The sequence below is a fragment of the Carlito syrichta genome, unplaced genomic scaffold (assembly GCF_000164805.1).
Source record: "Carlito syrichta isolate Samal-C Ts95f unplaced genomic scaffold, Tarsius_syrichta-2.0.1 Scaffold305345, whole genome shotgun sequence".
Classification (NCBI taxonomy): domain Eukaryota; kingdom Metazoa; phylum Chordata; class Mammalia; order Primates; family Tarsiidae; genus Carlito; species Carlito syrichta.
In genome coordinates, this window is record NW_007249441.1 from 44,668 (window position 1) to 63,009 (window position 18,342).

The following is an 18,342-nucleotide window of genomic DNA, read 5'->3' on the forward strand; positions in this document are numbered from 1 at the left end:
GGGAGCCAATAGCTTGAAATGTAACCTGGTTTCATGTTGTACTTTTGCATTTGACATAAAACTAGGAGAAATTGTTTTTGTTTCTCTGGGAAAAGGCAATTAAGTAACACAAATAGCTATCCCAGTTACAAGATGAATTTAGCATAAAGATGTATATCACACAGTGTTGTCCAATCTTAGTTGAAGACAAGTTATCTGATCATTTGTCTTGAGAACATTTAGTTAATAGATTTCATATGCATGGTTATATATGATTTATTTCTCTCTTTGAAATTTCATTGCTGAACTGTTTGTGATGTGATACATTTCTTTCGTGGATTGCCTTTTATGTGCTTGCAAGTTGGTTTTATGCTCCGTTAAACAATAAAATTCTTCAGACGTTTTCTACATTTCTGGAAATGATTTTCTGGGAGGAGATTTTATTCTTAATTATTTCTCCAACAATAACCATATTGTTCTTTATATATATTGTTTTTATTTAGATATCCCTCATGAGTAGAATATCTCAGATTGTAACAGCTTTCACCCTTCAAGTTTTTGTTCTTGTTTGTTGTTTTTTGATTTTACTCTTACATTGTAAGCATATCATGGAAGTTTATATTTACAAGTAAAATGCTCTTCCCAATTTTAACTAACTAGATCCCTTAATTTTCTACTGGAGTGTTCAACACCTCCTGTGTAGACTGTCTGCTTTGGGCAGACACCAGAGGATGACAGGTGGCAACAGAGTTACCTACTCTAGGTGAAAGGTGGAAAGATTAATTCTATCTTTGAGAACCTGCCTTTCCCACCTGCTAGATGCCTAATCCTTAGATGAATCACTATTAAAACAGTAAAGAGGTTACTCCAGGTAACGGGGAGCCATAAGACCACAAAACAATGTCTTTCTTTCCAAAGAACACAAATTCCAGTTTAATTGTCAAATAGAGAACATTTCATGTCATGATAAGAGCCAAGAAGGAAGATGCTAGATGAAGGGTAAAGGGAAACTGTCATTGATGGAACAGAGCTTCAGAGCCTGTGCTCCTCAGGGCTGTCTGCCCACTTAAAAGAGGACAAAATGAAACAGGCCAGGAAGGCAAAGCAGGAACTTGATAGACAGAAAAAATGATGTTCCTGAGGAGGCTGAGAATCACCCATTGAATGGCACAGGCTGAGAGCACAATAAGTCATAAAGGGAGCAGAGTCCACATTCAGGAACAATCCCATCTTCAGCATACTGCACATATAAAACATGAATAAAATCAATTGAAGTAGACAAAAATAAATGGAAACAGTTCATGCTGATGAATGGAAAGACTGAATATTTCATTTTTTTCACAAATAATCAGCATTTATTTCTGGGTCCTAGGTGTCACTTATCTTGGAAGAAAGGGCAGATAATTGGTCAGATAATTGTAGACAAAATCCCGTTCCTACACATGGGCCTGTGAGGGGCCATGAAGCTCCATGATGGGCCTTGAAGCGGCAGAGATATGAGAGTGTAGCTTTAAAATGGCTTTTAAAAATGTGAATTGATTGTTATCTGTCTCCCTCTGCTGAAAAACAGTTTAATTTTTTTAAAAAAGTTTAAAAGTGTGTTTTAAAAAATGGATAAGAATGTCTTGACTCAGAAGGCTGGGGGTGGAGAGGAGGGACTGTTGTTGGGATATGGTCCCTGGCCAGGGCACCCGCTAGAGGAATGCTCCTGCGTGGGCTGCTTGCCCTGGTGAGCAGGGCCCAGTCCGAGTCCCGGTGCCAGCTGAATAAATAACATCTTGTGGCTACAGTGTCTCGAAAGTGTACCTGGGCACGGTGAGATGGTGGTAGGGACGTGGAACCTGTGGGTGTGGGCAGAGGGCTTTCCCAGAGTTGGGGCCACAAAGGCCTCTTGGGGCCTCTCGGTCTGGCCTGGCTTGTCTGGGACATGGGACTCAGAATAGGCTGCTGGGCCAGTGTTAGGGTTCTCCCGGGAGGGGACAGCAGATCTCTCTTCCAGCCTCTGTGGACAAGGTCGAACTCAAGATGTGGTGGTGCATCGCTGCTCTGGGGCTGGATGCTAGCCTCCTTGTCTGGGGCGCTCGCCTCCGCCTGTCCTTCTGCCCCTGTGAGTGCCAGCTTGCCCATGTCTCTGGCCAGCTTCCTCACGCTCACACCCTCCAAGTCTCCTTGGATGTCAGGGACCGCATTCTGGCGGCCTGTCCAGTCACAGGAAATGAAGTCCGAGTAGGAGGACTCGACCTCCATCATGCCTGTCGCATCGCTCCTCAGGCCTGGTTTAACTTCTTCTCCCTTCCCGCATCTCTTCAGATTTTTTACTGTTGACTAATCAATATGGAAATTCTGCCGCCTCGCTGCCTTGCGGTGCGGGGCCGCTGGCCCGCAGCACCTCCTGGGGGTAGCTCGGTGCCCGCAGCCTGCACAGAGTCGCTGCCGTGACGACCTGCAAGACTGAATATTTTAAAATGCTTTCCCTACCCAGTGGGATCTTCATAAATAATCCAATCTCAATGGCATTCTTCAGAGAAATAGGAAAAATAATCCTGAAAGTTTACGTGAAAGTGTAAAAGATCCTGACAAATCAGTAATCCTGAACTGGAAGAATAAGCTGGAGGCATCACACATCCTGACTTCAAATTATATTACAAAGTCATAGTCATCAAAACATTATATAAACAGACACCTAAACCAATGAAACAGAATAGAGAGCCCAGAAATAAACCCACTCATACACAGTCAAGTAATTTTTGACAAGGACATAAAAAGTATATAAAGTGGAAACAATATATCTTTAATGAGCGGTGTAGGGAAAACTGGATATCCATATGCAAAAGGATGAAATTTGACTCTTACATCATACACAAAAAAAAACTCAAAATGAATTAAGGACTTTAATCTAAGATCCAAATGTAGCCGGGCTTGGTGGCTCATCCTGTAATCCCGCGCCTTTGGGAGGCTGAGGTGAGTGGATTGCCTGAGCCCCCGGGGTTCGAGACTCGCCTGGGCAGCGAGACCTCATCTCTACAATAAATCAAAAAATCAGCCGGGCGTGGTAGCGCATGCCTGTAATTCCGGCTACTTGGAAGGCTGAGGCGGAAGGATCGCCGGAGCCCTCAGGTCGTGACCGGAGAGAGTGAGACTCCAACTCAAAAAAAAAAAAAAAAGATCCAAATGTATAAGTCTTTAGAAGAAAACAGGGGAAAAGCTCCTTGAAGTTGGTGTTGCCAAAGGTTTTTGGACTTGACGTCACAAGCATAGGAAGCACAAGCAAAAACATACAGGCAAGATTACATTAAACTAAAGTACTTATGCACATCAAATGAAAAAATCAATATGAAAAGACAATCTAGGAAGTGGGAGAAAATATTTGTACACCTAAAATATTAACTTAATTACAAGTGAATAAAATAAAAAAATTCATGCAATTGAATTGCAAAAAATATATAATCTAAATAAATTATAGAAAAATACTTTATTTCAAGATGGTGAATTAGCAGTTTCCAGCATGCCTCACTTGCCTGTGTGGAAAGTTCAACACACTGAACTTCAATTTAAGAAGAAAACTGGATATTCTGAAGGCTGGCAAACAGCCCCTCAAGGAGCTTGGTGGGGGAAAGTGAGTGCAATCCCAGTACATGGGATTGGAAAAAAAAACACCTCTGAACCAGGGATCTGTTAACCCAAGACACGGGAGAACATCCCATTTCTTCCAGGCCCTGGAGCTGTCTCAGGGGAAAGCCAAGAGTCAAAGAGAGGGAAAGACACCAGGCACAGGTATTTTCTCAAATCCCTGTCTTTGAGGAAGACATCATTATTGACTTAGGATTGGTGTCTGGGCAACATCGACCTCTGCAGGCACTTGGGTTTTGGGACCTCCCACAGTTGGAGGGCCAGGGATTCTCGAGATGCCTCAGAGTCTGGATCCTAAATAGGGCTTATCCCAGTTAGGGAACCAAGAAGCAGGAGAGCCACCAAAGCTACTTTCTGTTCCAGGAAGACAGAACAGCAGCCAGAGTGAGATCTGTGTCCAGAATCGTTCTGTGTGTCACTGTTGAGCACCAATTCCCTTACCCCTAGCCCTCCTTCCCCTGCAAGACCCTCTGGACCTTCTCTGTAAGTGGCATCAGCAACACTAGAGAGGACCCAGAATACCAGTCAAAATGGCAGGAGCCCAGCAGGGAGTCCCCATTCCCAGGCCCTTGAACCTGCAGCCTGAGCAGAAAGAGATCTGCTGTTGCTGAGGTATCTCAAGGACAGCTGATCATGAGGCCAAGGTCAGTTCTCCAACCTGGAACTGTTAAGTAAGCACCACTACTAAGAGCTCCAGTCTCCCTCCCAGGCCAGCTGGGGTAGATAGGCCCAGCAATTGAGAGGAAAAGGAGGGCCCCCACGTCTACATGAGTGGGAGAGCAGTCTAGTGGCAGGAGACTAGCACAGAACCTCCTGCCTCCTCACATGAATCAACAGCCAGAACACAGGAGAGTTCCTGATCCCGTGGCCTCTCCCAGATAGCATGACCTGAAGCCAAGTTAGACTTTGTGACCTGGAGTTGGGCTGCAAGTATCATTGTGGGGTGACCCAGTCTGCCCCTCTAGTCAGTTGAGGAAGCACACCCCTCTAGTACCCAGGAACAGGCGGGCCCCATTTCTATATACCCGGACTAGCAGCCTTGGCTGTCCACCCTCCCTGTGCAAGGAGACTCCCTGTGCTCCTCCCCCAGGCCCTTCCCCAGGCAACTGGGGCTTCTGCTTGTGTGGGACATCACCTAAGCCACCCCTTCCCTATGGTTCAGAGAATTTATGTTGGGAAACCCCCACTGCCCTGTGCCCAGGTGAATCTCCAGGCAGTCAGAACACCTACAAGCCTGTACAGAAGCCCCCAACTCCATTCCTGTACAGAAATCCTGCTACAGGGAGGGGATTGCATTGCTCTAGGTGCAGGCATCTCCCAGGCGTTAGAAGCATCTGCTTGCTGGAACCTGCAGCTGAGCCACCCCACCCATCTCTTAGAGATGACTGTGAAGTGGTTCTTCCTCTGCTCCAAGTCCTGGCAAACTCCTAAGCAACCAGCACACCTGCCCAACTGATTAACTCCTGAGTTACCTCTCCTTCTCCTCGCAGTAAACTTTGTGACAGCAGTGGTTACCTTGCTACTTACTGGGGGACCTAATGTCAGACACCCTGGATCAACTGCCTGAGCCACCCCACCTTGATGCTACAGGGGTGCTCCCCAACTCCACACTGAAAGACATCAACATCCAGTGCACCTGCACCCTTGATTAGCACCCTCCCCACGTGCACCCTGCATAGACTTTCTCATGATGTCAATCACTCTGCAGATCAGCTCACTGCTGAGACAACTGAGAGCTTCTCCCAGCAAACGAGGATTATGTAAATAGCCAACCACACTGGCAGTAGCCAACTCTTACCATAGGTGCCACCTGCTGGCATGGAAGTTGAACAACACATCACAACAGGTAACCTGTTTACACCAGTGCACACTGAGCAGCAAGATAAGCTTCCAGAGACCTGTGCCACCCCAGCCTCACAGGAGGCAGCAAGCCGGCCAACATACCCGGCCAACATACCCGGCCAACATTGCTACTACAAACAAAATTCAGGAAAGTCTACATATACAGGCTATCTTTACCCATGGAACTTACACAGACTAGTCAGTATAGTCCATTCAGATGAGAAAGACCAGAGAAACAACTCTGAAAGTATGAAAAAATAGAGTGCTACCCCTTCAAAGGGGATGCTGTCTCTTCTTCAACAGACCCTAACTAAAATGAAGTCCCTGAAATTTTCTGATAACAAATTCAAAACACTGATCATAAAGAAGTTTATTGAGTTTCAAGGGAAAGCAGATAACCAACACAAATAAATTAGTAAAATAATTCAGGATAGGAAAACACAGATTGACAACATAAACCCCTTTGTGTCCCCTACCACTGTAGGAGCGTTTTCTTCTTCTCAATAAATCCTGCTTTCTAAAAAAAAAAGATCACCCAAATATTTGGTCAGAAGATTGAGTCAGCAGATTAAAATGGACAGGTATTATGGGGATCGCATTGGTGACTGGCATCTGAAGTGGGAACAGTCTTGTGGGAATGATCCTTTAACTTGCAGATATCACTAACTCTGGATAGTTAGGGCCAGAATTTAACTAAATTACTAGATATTCAACAGGTATAAAGAATTTTATAATTGGTTGATGTTAGAAAAAGACATAATTGACCCAGCAGACAGCTTAAAAATACAAAAAAAATTCTGCCATCTATGATGACTTATGAGGTCTAATTTCACATTTAAATTGAAGTTCAACTATTTAACCAAATGAACTGATCACTGTGGAAGGAAGAAAACAAACAAACAAAAAGAAAGCAGAGAAGGCCACTGACAAAGCTCATATGTAGAACTTTTACTCTGTTGACTTTTAAAAGTGTATTTCCATTCAAAGTGGAAAATATAAAGCAGCTGTATTTGCCCAAACTGCCATTGCTATGGTATTATTTTGTATATGTGTTGTGATCAAGTGTGTATGAAGAAATATTTTCCAGATATCACGTCCTGAATTCCTCACAAATCCATTGGCATAGCTATTATCAGAACCTGATGCAGTAGAGTGAAATAACTGAGCTTAAGAATAAAGAAATTCAAAGCATTCTGATAGGATACAACCTTCTTATTTTCTGACACATAAAATAATATATTCTTCTGGCTGGATATGGTGGCTTAGCCTGTAATCCCAGCACTTTGGGAGGCCGAGACAAGAGAGACCAGCCTGGGTAACTTGGTGAGACCTCATCTCTACAACAAATTACAAAAACTAGCCAGGTGTGGTGGTGTTCATCTATAGTTCCAGGCTGAGGCGGAAGGATCACCTGAACCCAGCAGGCCGAGGCTGCGGTGGCCATGAACTGATCACTGCACTTCAGTCTGGGCGAAAAAGAGTGAAACTCCAACTCAACAACAACAAAAAAGATTATATACATGTTTTTTACAATTTAAATTTATCACATTTCTAATTTTTTTTAATAGTTACTAATTAGAATGCCAATGACAAAAGATAGGGGAGCTCTAAGGACATCCATCCTGTGTTCAAAGACTTTCACAGATCCAGTTGACAAACTTCACTCTAGGTAATATCAGAAGGCTTACTATCCCCACTATATGTGGTGATAAGTGACTATCAGATATAATCTCCCTTTAATCCCTCCTTAATGGTGACAGAAGCAATCAGACCTAATCCCTACCTTCAAATCTGCATGTGATTTACACAGGATGGGGTGGTCCTTCCCTATTCCCACTCTCCTGCAGCCTGAAATCATTCTTTAATTGGTAAATACAGAACTAGAGGAAAATATGGCACAGTCAAATATCACTTTCTCTAGACCTCTCAACCCCCATAAATGGCCCTGAATGTCACAGGAAAGCTAGACAGCACAGTTGTGCAGAGCAGCTCCAGTGATGACAGGCAGAGATTTTATAGAGTGATGTTGGAGCCCACATTTAAGCACTGAACTCTTCCAGATGACTTTTTCTATCAATTTGCATTTTCTTTCTCTTTGAAGCTATTCAGCCAAGAAAACTCAGAGGAAAGGCACAAAAACGAAGAAACTTGGCAATATCTGAAAAAGGCCAGGAGAATTGAGAGGGGTGGGCATTTGATGGAATGAATACTTATGTGCCGAGAAGCAACTTGGCTATTGAGAGTTACCACCTCCTTGATTCTGACTGGGAAACCCTGGAAAAAGGTTTAGCATTAAATTAGGGTGGAGTTATTTTTCCTGAGATTCTTTACCCAAGGTGGAGACAGGTTCTGTCTGAGGACTTTGAGATATGAGCATTTAAAAGCCTCTGTGAACAGTCTACCTCACTGTATAAAAATAGTAAGGAAATGTTTCAAAATTCAGTGGTAAAGTTTTGGCCTTTAACCAGCCAAAGTTGAAACCATGTGATGGCAAAAAATAAAGTGTAAATCAAGGTTTTAAAATATACCACCTCTACATGCATGTTTTCGAAATTACAGAGAGTGGGGTCTCAGTAAAACACCACAGCAACCCAGGAGAAAAGTACAAAGTATAGGGAATTCAAGAAAACAACAAATACAAGTTCCAAATTTATGCCTAAGATTGAGTGATAGGGAGATGGAAAGTTCTGTGAGTAGAGTGGAACAGCTGAATTTGAATATATGGAAATTAAATTACAGACAAATGAGACATAGATGACACATTTAGAAAAATAAGTTATTAAAAACATGCAAATGAGAAAACAAAGGCCAGTGTAAATATCAGAGAAAAAGACAGGTTATCCCAAACAGATTTCATGGTGGCTGTTGGATTAGCAGGGACTGACAACTACAGTGTCAAGATGATACACATTTTAAAAATTATTTTCTCAGGATAAGTTCTAGAAGGAAGTTACTAGGTCATTGTGTTTGGCCATATACAATGTTGGTTTTTCTTTATTTTTTATTGTTAACATTTTAATTTAAAAATGTTTATTGTGTTAAAGGCAAGATCTTGCTCTGTCACCCAGGTTGGTTCAGTGAAACCTCAAACTCCTAGGTTTATGTGATCCTCCTACTTCAGCCTCCAAAGTCACTAGGACTACTGGTGCTGGTCTCCACGTCTACCGAATTTTTTTTTTTTTTTTTGAGTTGGAGTCTCACCCAGTTGCCCAGACTGGAGTGCAGTGGCCGCTCCCGGCCACCGCAGCCTCGACCTGCTGGGCTTTGGCGATCCTTCCGCCTCAGCCTTCCGAGTAGCCGGAATTACAGGCATGCGCTACCACGCCCGACTGATTTTTTGATTTTTTGTAGAGATGAGGTCTCGTTGCCCAGGCGAGTCTTGAACCCGCCGGCTCAGGCAATTCACTCACCTCAGCCTCCCAAAGGCGTGGGATTACAGGCTGAGCCACCGAGCCCGGCGAATTTTTAAAAATGTTTTTTAAGTTTTTGTAGAGACAGCATCTTGCTATGTTGCTTAGTCTGGTCTCGAAATCTTGCCCACAGGTTATCCCACCACCTTGGCATCCAATGTGCTGATATTATAGGTCTAAGTCCCCATGCCTGAGCTGTTTGTTTCTTTTTAATTCTAGATTGCTTTACCAAATCCACTGACAAAAGATGTATCTCATTTGCATTCTTACTTTTTACCACTAGTAAGCCTGGAATACTTACATCTTTTAGTGGCAGTATTTGTAATATTACTTTTCTTGGGAATATTTTTACATCATTTGACAGCTCTTAAACTGAGCTTTTCTGGAATTACAGGAAACTTCATTAATTTAATAAGATTTTTCAGTTATTTTACAGATTCCTCTTCCAGTGTGCCAGTTGCTTTCTAGTGATTATAGTGCTTATGTTTTCTGAGGTAGTGGGTTTGAACTTCAGCTTTTTAATTTAAAATTATCTCTCTTAGTTTTTGGAAAAATATTCATAGATATCTTACTGTCTTCCCTTAAAATTAGTATGAATATGTTCTGCTAAGGTGTACTAATATTTCACTTTCACATTGATATTTTTCACTTAAATGGAACATCATTTATATTGCAACAACCCATTGCCTGGAAAGTGAAACTTACCCAATTGATCAATTTTCATCTAGCCTTTACAGTTCAAACACACACATGTAGAGCATGATCACACTTGTGAAACAAAATAACTTAAGAACAGATGCTAACTCTGCTTGAAATAACAGTAGACTAACATCCTTATAAATACTATGATAGTAAACTGTGAAATAGAAAAATAGAAAAAGAATGTAAAGACTCTGCCAAGGGTCCTCATCTGGGTGGGTGCTGCATGGGTTTCAGGGTCCCAGAGCTCTGAGTCTAGGTCCTACTTAGGGGCAGCAAGTGTCCCTTAGGAGGCACAAGCCCTTCTCAAGACCTAATGTCTTTGAAACTGAGCAGAATCAATAACAAAAAGGATACTGGAAGATATCATTTTTTAATAGAATTTTTCAGTCCACCCATTCGCTTTGCATAATTGTATTATTTTATCTCATAAATAAAAGACAAAATATATAAGAAAAGGGAACCAGAAAGGATAGAGAGAGCACACTAAAATGGGAACATCCTCAGGTCTTCAGGTAGGGAAATGGGAGTATATTCTGGGGGATATAGTGACTTGAGCTAGACTCAGGGTTAAGGAGACCCCAAGTTCTTCCTGCCACTCACCTACGCCTGACCAGGGAAGCAGCAATGACAGCAGGAAGGTGCTAGCCACCCACAGGAATAGCATCCCAGCTGATCTGGATGTTGGGCCAGATTCTGTCTTTCCATGACTGCCTCTGTCAAATTCCAGATCTTGTATGGGACCACAAGTCCTAAAACAATATGAACACAGTTCCTTAACAGCAAACAATGTCTCCAAGACACTAAGGTGGAAAATATAGCAGGAAAGAGATAGATTCTGATAAGCTGACTCTCCCTTTGATCTCGCAAGGGGCCACATGAGAAAAGAAGGAACTGAAAGCAGAATTATCAACCCCATGATTAAAAAAGACACCTCAGAGCACAAAGAAAATACTGACACTAAACTCTTTTTATTTTAGCTTTCAGAATTGCAATTTAAAACTATTTACTTTTACAAGGGCGGAGGTACTTAAAGGACTTTCCTATTTCCACATCATTAATCATTTGGAAAATTCAACTTAAAATCATATGGGAAATTGCTGCAAACTTCTTTGAATGGCCAAAAGGCAGTTGACTTGAGGGCTGCTAGGGATGCTGAGCAAGCAGTGTTCTTCTGCACTGTGGGTGGGAAGGCAAAATTATTGCTCAACTCTGAAAAATTTGATGGCTTCTTACAAACATACACTGACCATATGACCCTGGTAGGAGACATGATCACACATGTACACATAAAAGCTTGTACATACATATCTATGGCAGCTCGATCCTTAATAGTCACATCTGGGCACAACTCAAATGTCCATCAACTAGTGAAAAGTCCACACCCGGGGGCAATTCTGTGATGTGGAGTGACGAACTGTCAGTGCCTGGAGCTGGGACATCTCAGACAAGGCTTAAACTCCATTAAGACACCTGTCTTTCTCTGTCACCTGTCTTTCTCCTGTCTTTGTATTTTCATGTCATTCTATAAACAAACAAGAGCACAGAGAAGAAATCAGAGTTCTCAGAGGGTAGGGACAGAAGGAAGTTCTGATTGTAGAGGGGCAGCATCGGAGAGTTTTTTGGGGTGATGAAATGTCTTTATATCATTATTGTGGTAGAGGTTGTGCTGATGCATGTATCAATACTCAGCATTGTACCCTCCAAAAGAATTAATTTTAATGTACTTAAATTTATAAAAAGATTGTGAAACATAACAGAAATAAAAACAACTTCAGCAAAAACAAAAACAAACAAATCCCCCCCAAAAAAACACACACGCAGAAAGGAAACTAAGGCCACTCGGTGATTATGTAATAAACAATGCTGATTTTTTTTTTTTTTTTTTTTTTTTTTTTCTCTGTCGCCCAGACTGGAGTGCAGTGGCCGCTCCCGGCCACGGCAGCCTCGACGTGCTGGGCTCCGGCGATCCTTCCGCCTCAGCCTTCCAAGGAGCTGGAATTACAGGCATGCACTATCACGCCCAGCTGATTTTTTGATTTATTGTAGAGATGAGGTCTCGCTGCCCAGGCGGGTCTCGAACCCACGGGCTCAGGCAATCCACTCACCTCAGCCTCCCAAAAGTGCGGGATTACAGGCTGAGCCACCGAGCCCGGCTGCTGATTTTCTTAATTGCCTCAGTGCCCTAAGAAGTCAAAACTAAGAAGTCCTCGATCCCACTAGAATCCTTAAGCAAGGCGTTTCCACAAGATGTAGAATTGTTTTTTTGTTTGTTTTTTTGATGGCTAAACCCTACCCAATGACACTCCTATGGAAGAAGAGCAGAGCTCTTGTCACTCACAGTTCCAAGGAAACCAGGCTGTCAGCACAGCCACAGTGAGCTGAGACCAGGGATGGGGACATAGCAAGAGGATCTGTAGAGGCAGCTTGTGTCTGGCAAGGAGGTGGAATTAGCTAGTTTTTCTGAGGCTAACTTGAGTAATTTCCCTGGTTCTAGGGAGCAAAGTCTGTTCCTAGTAGTCTGTTACCCAGACTCAGAATAACAGGGTGGGGGCACAGTAGTCCCAAGGGTGAGCTTGATAAGGGAAGTAGTTGGGGTGGGGACTTAATCAGCTGCTCAAGAGGTAAGAAGGGCTCAGACAGCAGTCACCTTGGTAAGATTTCTCTCTAGGAATGGGAGTGTAGAGTGTATGTTTTGGGGGAGGGCAGAGGGTATTCCAGGATTTTATGCTCAAGACACGGAGCTCAAGAAATGCTATGGGTCCCCTTCTTTCATAGAAGGAAGGCAGTCCATGTCTCTGTCAAGCTTAGCAAGATCTTAGAGAGGCCATGTGCAAGGCTGGGTGAGGTGTAGTGTTTGGGTGATGTATTCTCTGGTACAGGATAAAGACATCTACCATGATGAGCTCCCATATCAGGTGACGTCAAGTGGGGTGTGGCACTGGAGTGACAGGGTGGGAGTACCTGATTTCACCATTATTTTGTGTGTTACTGATCTCAGGATTATCCCCAAATGTAATTTTTTTCCCTAGAGATAGTTTTCTTTCTCCTGTCTTTGTATTCAAAATTGTCTGTGGGAGGACCCAGGACAAATAATCCAATTCCATTGAAAGAAGCAGAGAGAGCCCATATAAGTTAGTCATCCCTTATAACCAAAATATTGAGGAAGATTTTTTTGGAAGAAGTTTGGGCTCGGATAGATTGGCAGCATGCTGACCCATGGGGCAGTCTATGGTTAATGATCCAGTGATGTATGTGCCCAAGATGTAACCTACTTCTGGGATGGGGAAGGATTGAAATTTTTTTTAAAATGAGGAGAACATGATTACAGGTCCTCATATACAATGAGTCTGTACATACACAGGCAAAATAAACAAAGGATAATATAGGAAAGGGTGACAGGAAGAATCTGTAATGTCAGAGTGAGGTGAGAGTCAGCAAGGGGACCTTGAGTTAGGAGAGGTCAAGGTCTGGGGTCAGAGAGAGACCCAGTTAGGGATGGAGATGTTGTTCTGCATCTTATATAAGAGTTCTAAGAGCTCGTTTATTTAACCAGCTCTCTGGGACCTATCAGGAAAATGAAAGTTTTTTGAAATCCTTTTATAAATGTTCAGCACTGTGTATTTTGAAAAGTGAAATGTGTGTCTTTGATACTTTCAGTGAAGAATGTCACTCTGAAAGGGGCAAAGGGTGTACTGGCAAGACCTTGTATTGTGGTGTTAGTATATGTAAATTATGAATTATCTTGATTTTATTTTGTATATCTGTGAAGCAAAAGATTCCCCAAGGTTATTTCCCCAAGCGGACAGCTCTAAGGCCAGGGCTCAGCAGTTTAAGGTAGATGTGAGGGTGGGACATTTGTGTCTAAGATGAAATTCAGACATGACTCATTGTGCTGTTTCAAGTCCATCAGGTATCAGGGACATCCTAGTTAAGGGACATGAAGGAACAAAGTTCCTCTGAATGTCCTCACTTCTGAAGGCTTAATGAGTCATTCATTGTCTGCACACTCTTACTGCTGTTCACTCGGTCAAAAAGATGGGGCTCCCCAACTACAAGGAGTCTAGAGGAGGATGGACTCTTCCAGTCATGGTGTCTTGCAAGTGAATAAGGATAAGGGAGTTCCCTACTCCTGCAGGTAGAACATCCCAAGGATCTCATGTTGGCCTGATCTGCATTAAGAATATCTCAGGCTGGACCTGCTGTCTCGTGCCAGCACTCCCAGAGTTTTGGAAGGCTGTAGCATGTGAGGGCAGAAATTTTAGTCCAGCCTTTTGTAGTGAAACTCTGTCTCTACAAAAATAAAAACAAAAATGAAAAATGTCTTGGTGGCCATGCCTAGTTTGTGGGGTCTGTGTTTATGATCCAAGGAATAATAAACAGCTGGATATTTAGTCACAGACTCAGGGTTTGGTAGAGCAACTATTTCCAGGAAAGCTCAGTGTTGGCCAGGAATTTTTACTGTGATAGTGTTTGCAATTTTTTTTTGTATCAGAAAACCATGGGCAGCTTGGAGTCATCATAGATTGTCCCAAAACCCCTGCCAGCATGAATAAAGGGTACCAAAGCCTTAGAGTGCTGGAATCTCTGAGGGCACTGATGAAAGGGCCTGTTGATTTAACCTGAACAGTTTGTGGAGCTTTTTGTTGTGGGGTGGGAGGTGTTAAGGTGCACTGCTTTACAAGTAGCAGCATCGGCCAGATTAAGTAAAATTTATTTATGAGGAATGACTTGTCACCGGCAGCCAAAACAGACTGAAACAGTATTGGATGTGGATATCCTAAAAGAGTGTATCAACAAATAGATTTCCTTAGAAGAGGATGTCATCATGATAGTGTCATGTCTGTATCCTGGAGAAAGGTGCAAAGACTGTGGATAGCCATGCTGTTGAGTGCCCATTGCTTGCTTGGAAAGGAGTTTCTGTCCCTTTGGAGGTGAAAGTAGACTGTGGTCAATTCTCTGCTGAAATAAGCATTAAATAGAACAAACTAGACAATGTGTAATAGAAAGAAATGTACTGCTTGCAAAAGGGAGTCAGTAATTTAGTAATATTGGGCATTTATTATTCTCAGTTAAAAACACAGGCAATAGTAGGCTGTCAAATAAAGCATCAGTGAGAATAGTCAACAACTCATGGGTTAGGACTTACAGATAATACATTTTAATCCTGAAATTCCTGTGCTAACTGACATAGGGTCATCTTCACTATTTTAACTGTGGGGTCCTTAGATTCTCATTTTGTCAACCTAATCTGTAAATGTCAAAGACTTGATTTCTCGCATTCAAGCATCTATGTCCAATGTGGAATATTTTGTGACAATGGGTATTATGACCATGGAAATATAGGAAGTTATAATTCATGTGAGGCATTACTATTTCCCTCTGTTTTACATTTAGTGATTTCTATAAGATTATGAGAGCTACCATGTTTATATTTAACAGGATCCCAAGGTATAACCAATTTGAACCCCAGTATTGATCCTTGTTAACTGGTGCATTTTAGTAAATGCTAAAGCCAGTTCATAACCAACTGCAGAGGCACAAAAATCAATCAGCATTTTGCTTTTGTTTCTGTTTGACCTTTGGTGTGGTACATTCTTTTAAAATATATGAGGGGTAGATAGATATATACATATATGCACACAGGCTGGTCTCGGTGGCTCAGCCTGTAATCCTGTGCCTTGGGAGGTGAGGTGAGTGGATTGCCTGAGCCTGTGGGTTCGAGACCCGCCTGGGCAACATGGCGAGACCTCATTTCTATAATAAATAAAAAAATTAGCTGGGCATGGTAGCCTGCACCTGTAGTTCCGGCTACTAGGAAGGCTGAGGCAGAAGGATTGCTGGAGCCCAGCAGGTCGAGGCTGCAGTGGCCAGGAGTGGCCACTGCACTCTTGTCTGGGTGACTGAGTGAGTCTCCAACTCAAAAATTATATATATATATGCACACAGAGATGCAAATGGGAATTATTTATATATGGACACAGAGATGCATATGGGAATTAAAGTTCCATTAATTCCCATAATCATCTTTGTGTGCATTTATGTATATATCTATCTAACCCTCATATATTTTTCTCTTCCTTATGTGTTCTGTTTTGAGCTCCTGGCTACCTAAAATCATATTTTCCAGTTTCTGTCTCCATCTCTGCAGGAGTCTTGCTCCAGCAAGGTCCACAGATTCCTGGAGGTGAAACAGAGTAGGCGACTAGGGGAGAAAGAAAGGGACTGGACTACTTTTCAGTATTGAGCAGAAGCCGTTTACTGCAAGTTAGCAGTGGGCTTTTATCCCCAAATTTTGCAAAGTCATCATCACAGGACACAAAAGGTAGCATGTGCCTTTCACATGAACACCTAGGTCCATGTGCACAAGGAACACCCCCCACTCTCAAGCAAATGTTTTTTCATACATGAGGAAGAACACGAGGAAGAGCAACCACAAATTGTCTTTTTGTTTCTTATGCTTGATTAATGTTCCCCAAACCAGTTACTTATGTGCCCTTAATTGTTTTACAGTTACATCATCTTACAATAACATTACTCAATGCCTAAACCCGAAACCACCATAATGATTTATTAACTTCTACTATTCTATGCTAATGCAAACTAATTTCTACTAAAAATAATTGTTGCAGCCGGGCTCGGTGGCTCAGCCTGTAATCCCGTGCCTTTGGGAGGCTGAGGTGAGTGGATTGCCTGAGCCCACGGGTTCAAGACCCGCCTGGGCAGCAAGACCTAATCTCTACAATAAATCAAAAAATCAACTGGGCGCAGTAGTATGCACCTGTAATTCCGACTACTTGGAGGGCTGAGGCGGAAGGATCACCGGAGCCCAGCAGGTCGAGGCTGTGGTGGTTGGAAGCGGCCACTGCACTCCAGTCTGGGTGACAGAGTGAGACTCCAACTCAAATAATAATAATAATAATAATTGTTGCTAAGGTTACACTCTCCTAACACCAGCCAGCCTAATCCAAAAGATTGGAATGTGACCCAATCCAAGGTTCACTAGTCCACCTAAATCAAACTAAACTAACCACATTTCTATAATAAAATGGCTACCTAAATTTTCTTCAATCTATATAAACTATTTCCTAAAATCTATATCTATAAATTTCTAAAATCACATCAAGAGAACCTGTGACCTGCACTATGTCTCCTCAATGTGACCCAGAGTTGAACATAAATTGTTTTAAAGGCAAAAACCACAAACTGTGGAAAATGGGAACAATAGACTCCCAAGTTTAACTGTATTCGTTCTGGTTTCAGAGTCCTCTGCTAGAGTCAGCAGGAGCCTTTTCTGGTTGCAGTGCCAAATGGAAAAGGAGGGAGGGAATGGGGTCAACAGCTCCCGAAAACATCCTAGTGGTCTCAGAGTCAATGGCCCCTTCTGATCCCTAATGCTCAGTGGACCTCTATGGCTGGCTCCCAACACATCTCTTAGCTCTAGTACCCTTTTGTGGTTACAGTAACAGTCAGGAAGAGTGGGGCCTGTGCATAGGCAGCCTCTCATTCTAGAGTTCAGGCCCAGCTCCCAAGGCTGGCCCTGGTGTGGAGCTGGAGCAGCCTCTTTACAGTAGCACAGTGAGCCCTGGCCTAATGCTGAAGTCAGTACCTCTGCAAGGCTTGTGGCAGCTCTGACTAAGCTAGAACACAGGGTGTGAGTTATGGATGGCAAGGAAGTGGGTGTCTCTGGGCTCTGGGACTCCTTGTGGCCTGATGTGAGTATATCCTGGATGCAAGGCATAGGACTGCCTCTTCTTGTCCTTTATCTGACCCCAAGGCAATTAGCGCTGGTGCAGTTGGCAAGAGTGTACCAGTCAGATAAGGTAGTGGTTGGGTATGGACTTCATTAGAGGCTCTGGAGGGGAACTGATCAGCCTCTAGCTAGGATTTCAAAACTAGTGATATTATATAAGAGAAATGAGAATGGGTATTGGACAGGCAATGTGTGGTCTCAGGACAAGCCCCTATATTTACAAATTGTATAGTCCTAGATTGAATGTATTTGTGGCCTTTGTGCAAGGTAACAGACAATAGGTCCTATATAGAAAAATATGTCATTCTTGCTAACCCTACATACAACAAATATGTATGAGTTAAAGAAAAATTCACTATTCTATTGAATCTAGGATGCCATCATTTCTGGATGCATCTTTATTTATCTATAAGAAAGAAAAAAAATACAGACAAGTAAATTGGTAGAATAATTTGACAATTTGAGTTTTTACTCTATAATGAAAGAAAACTTTGTGACATTATTTTTGACATTTATCACTCTTGTGAGTGCATGAAAATTAAAATTATACCAAGCAAATTGGTTAAGATATTTTCATGACAGTAACAACTACTTCATTCCCACCCATACTGATTTAAGAAATGTTAGAAGATCAAAAAGACACACCCATGTCCACCACATTGGTTATGAAATAGAACAATTCTCAACATTATAAAAGTTATTGAGTTTGTATCCTTGAGGACATTCCGCCCTTTTTCACCCTATAGATACTTGCTCCTCTCAAATTAGAGAAACTGCCAAATATGTATGATGAAGACCAAGTTTGGTCTATTTGTGCACTGCTTTAATGGCTCTTCAACATGCATGATTTCTTTATTGCCTTTTCCCCAAACAGCTGGGATTCATCCCAGCTGATAAACAAGCTGCCAGTGTTACAGAATCCCACTAGGTAGGAGCATGTACGTCTCATCTGTGGACCTGATTTTACACCTGTGCACAGGGACCTTTGTGGGGAAGAAAAAGAAAAGGTGGGGAGGAAGCTTCTCAGTC

The 18,342-nt window shown here is 42.5% G+C and overlaps 1 protein-coding gene across 1 annotated transcript; it reads right to left on the bottom strand.

Moving 5' to 3' along the window:
• Positions 1 to 1,569: 1,569 nt before the first annotated feature.
• On the bottom strand, positions 1,570 to 2,316 carry LOC103263972. The gene has a single exon (XM_008061636.2). The coding sequence runs from the start codon at positions 2,227 to 2,229 to the stop codon at positions 1,570 to 1,572; it is 660 nt and encodes a 219-aa protein (XP_008059827.1). The 5' UTR covers positions 2,230 to 2,316.
• Between the last annotated feature and the right edge of the window lie 16,026 nt (positions 2,317 to 18,342).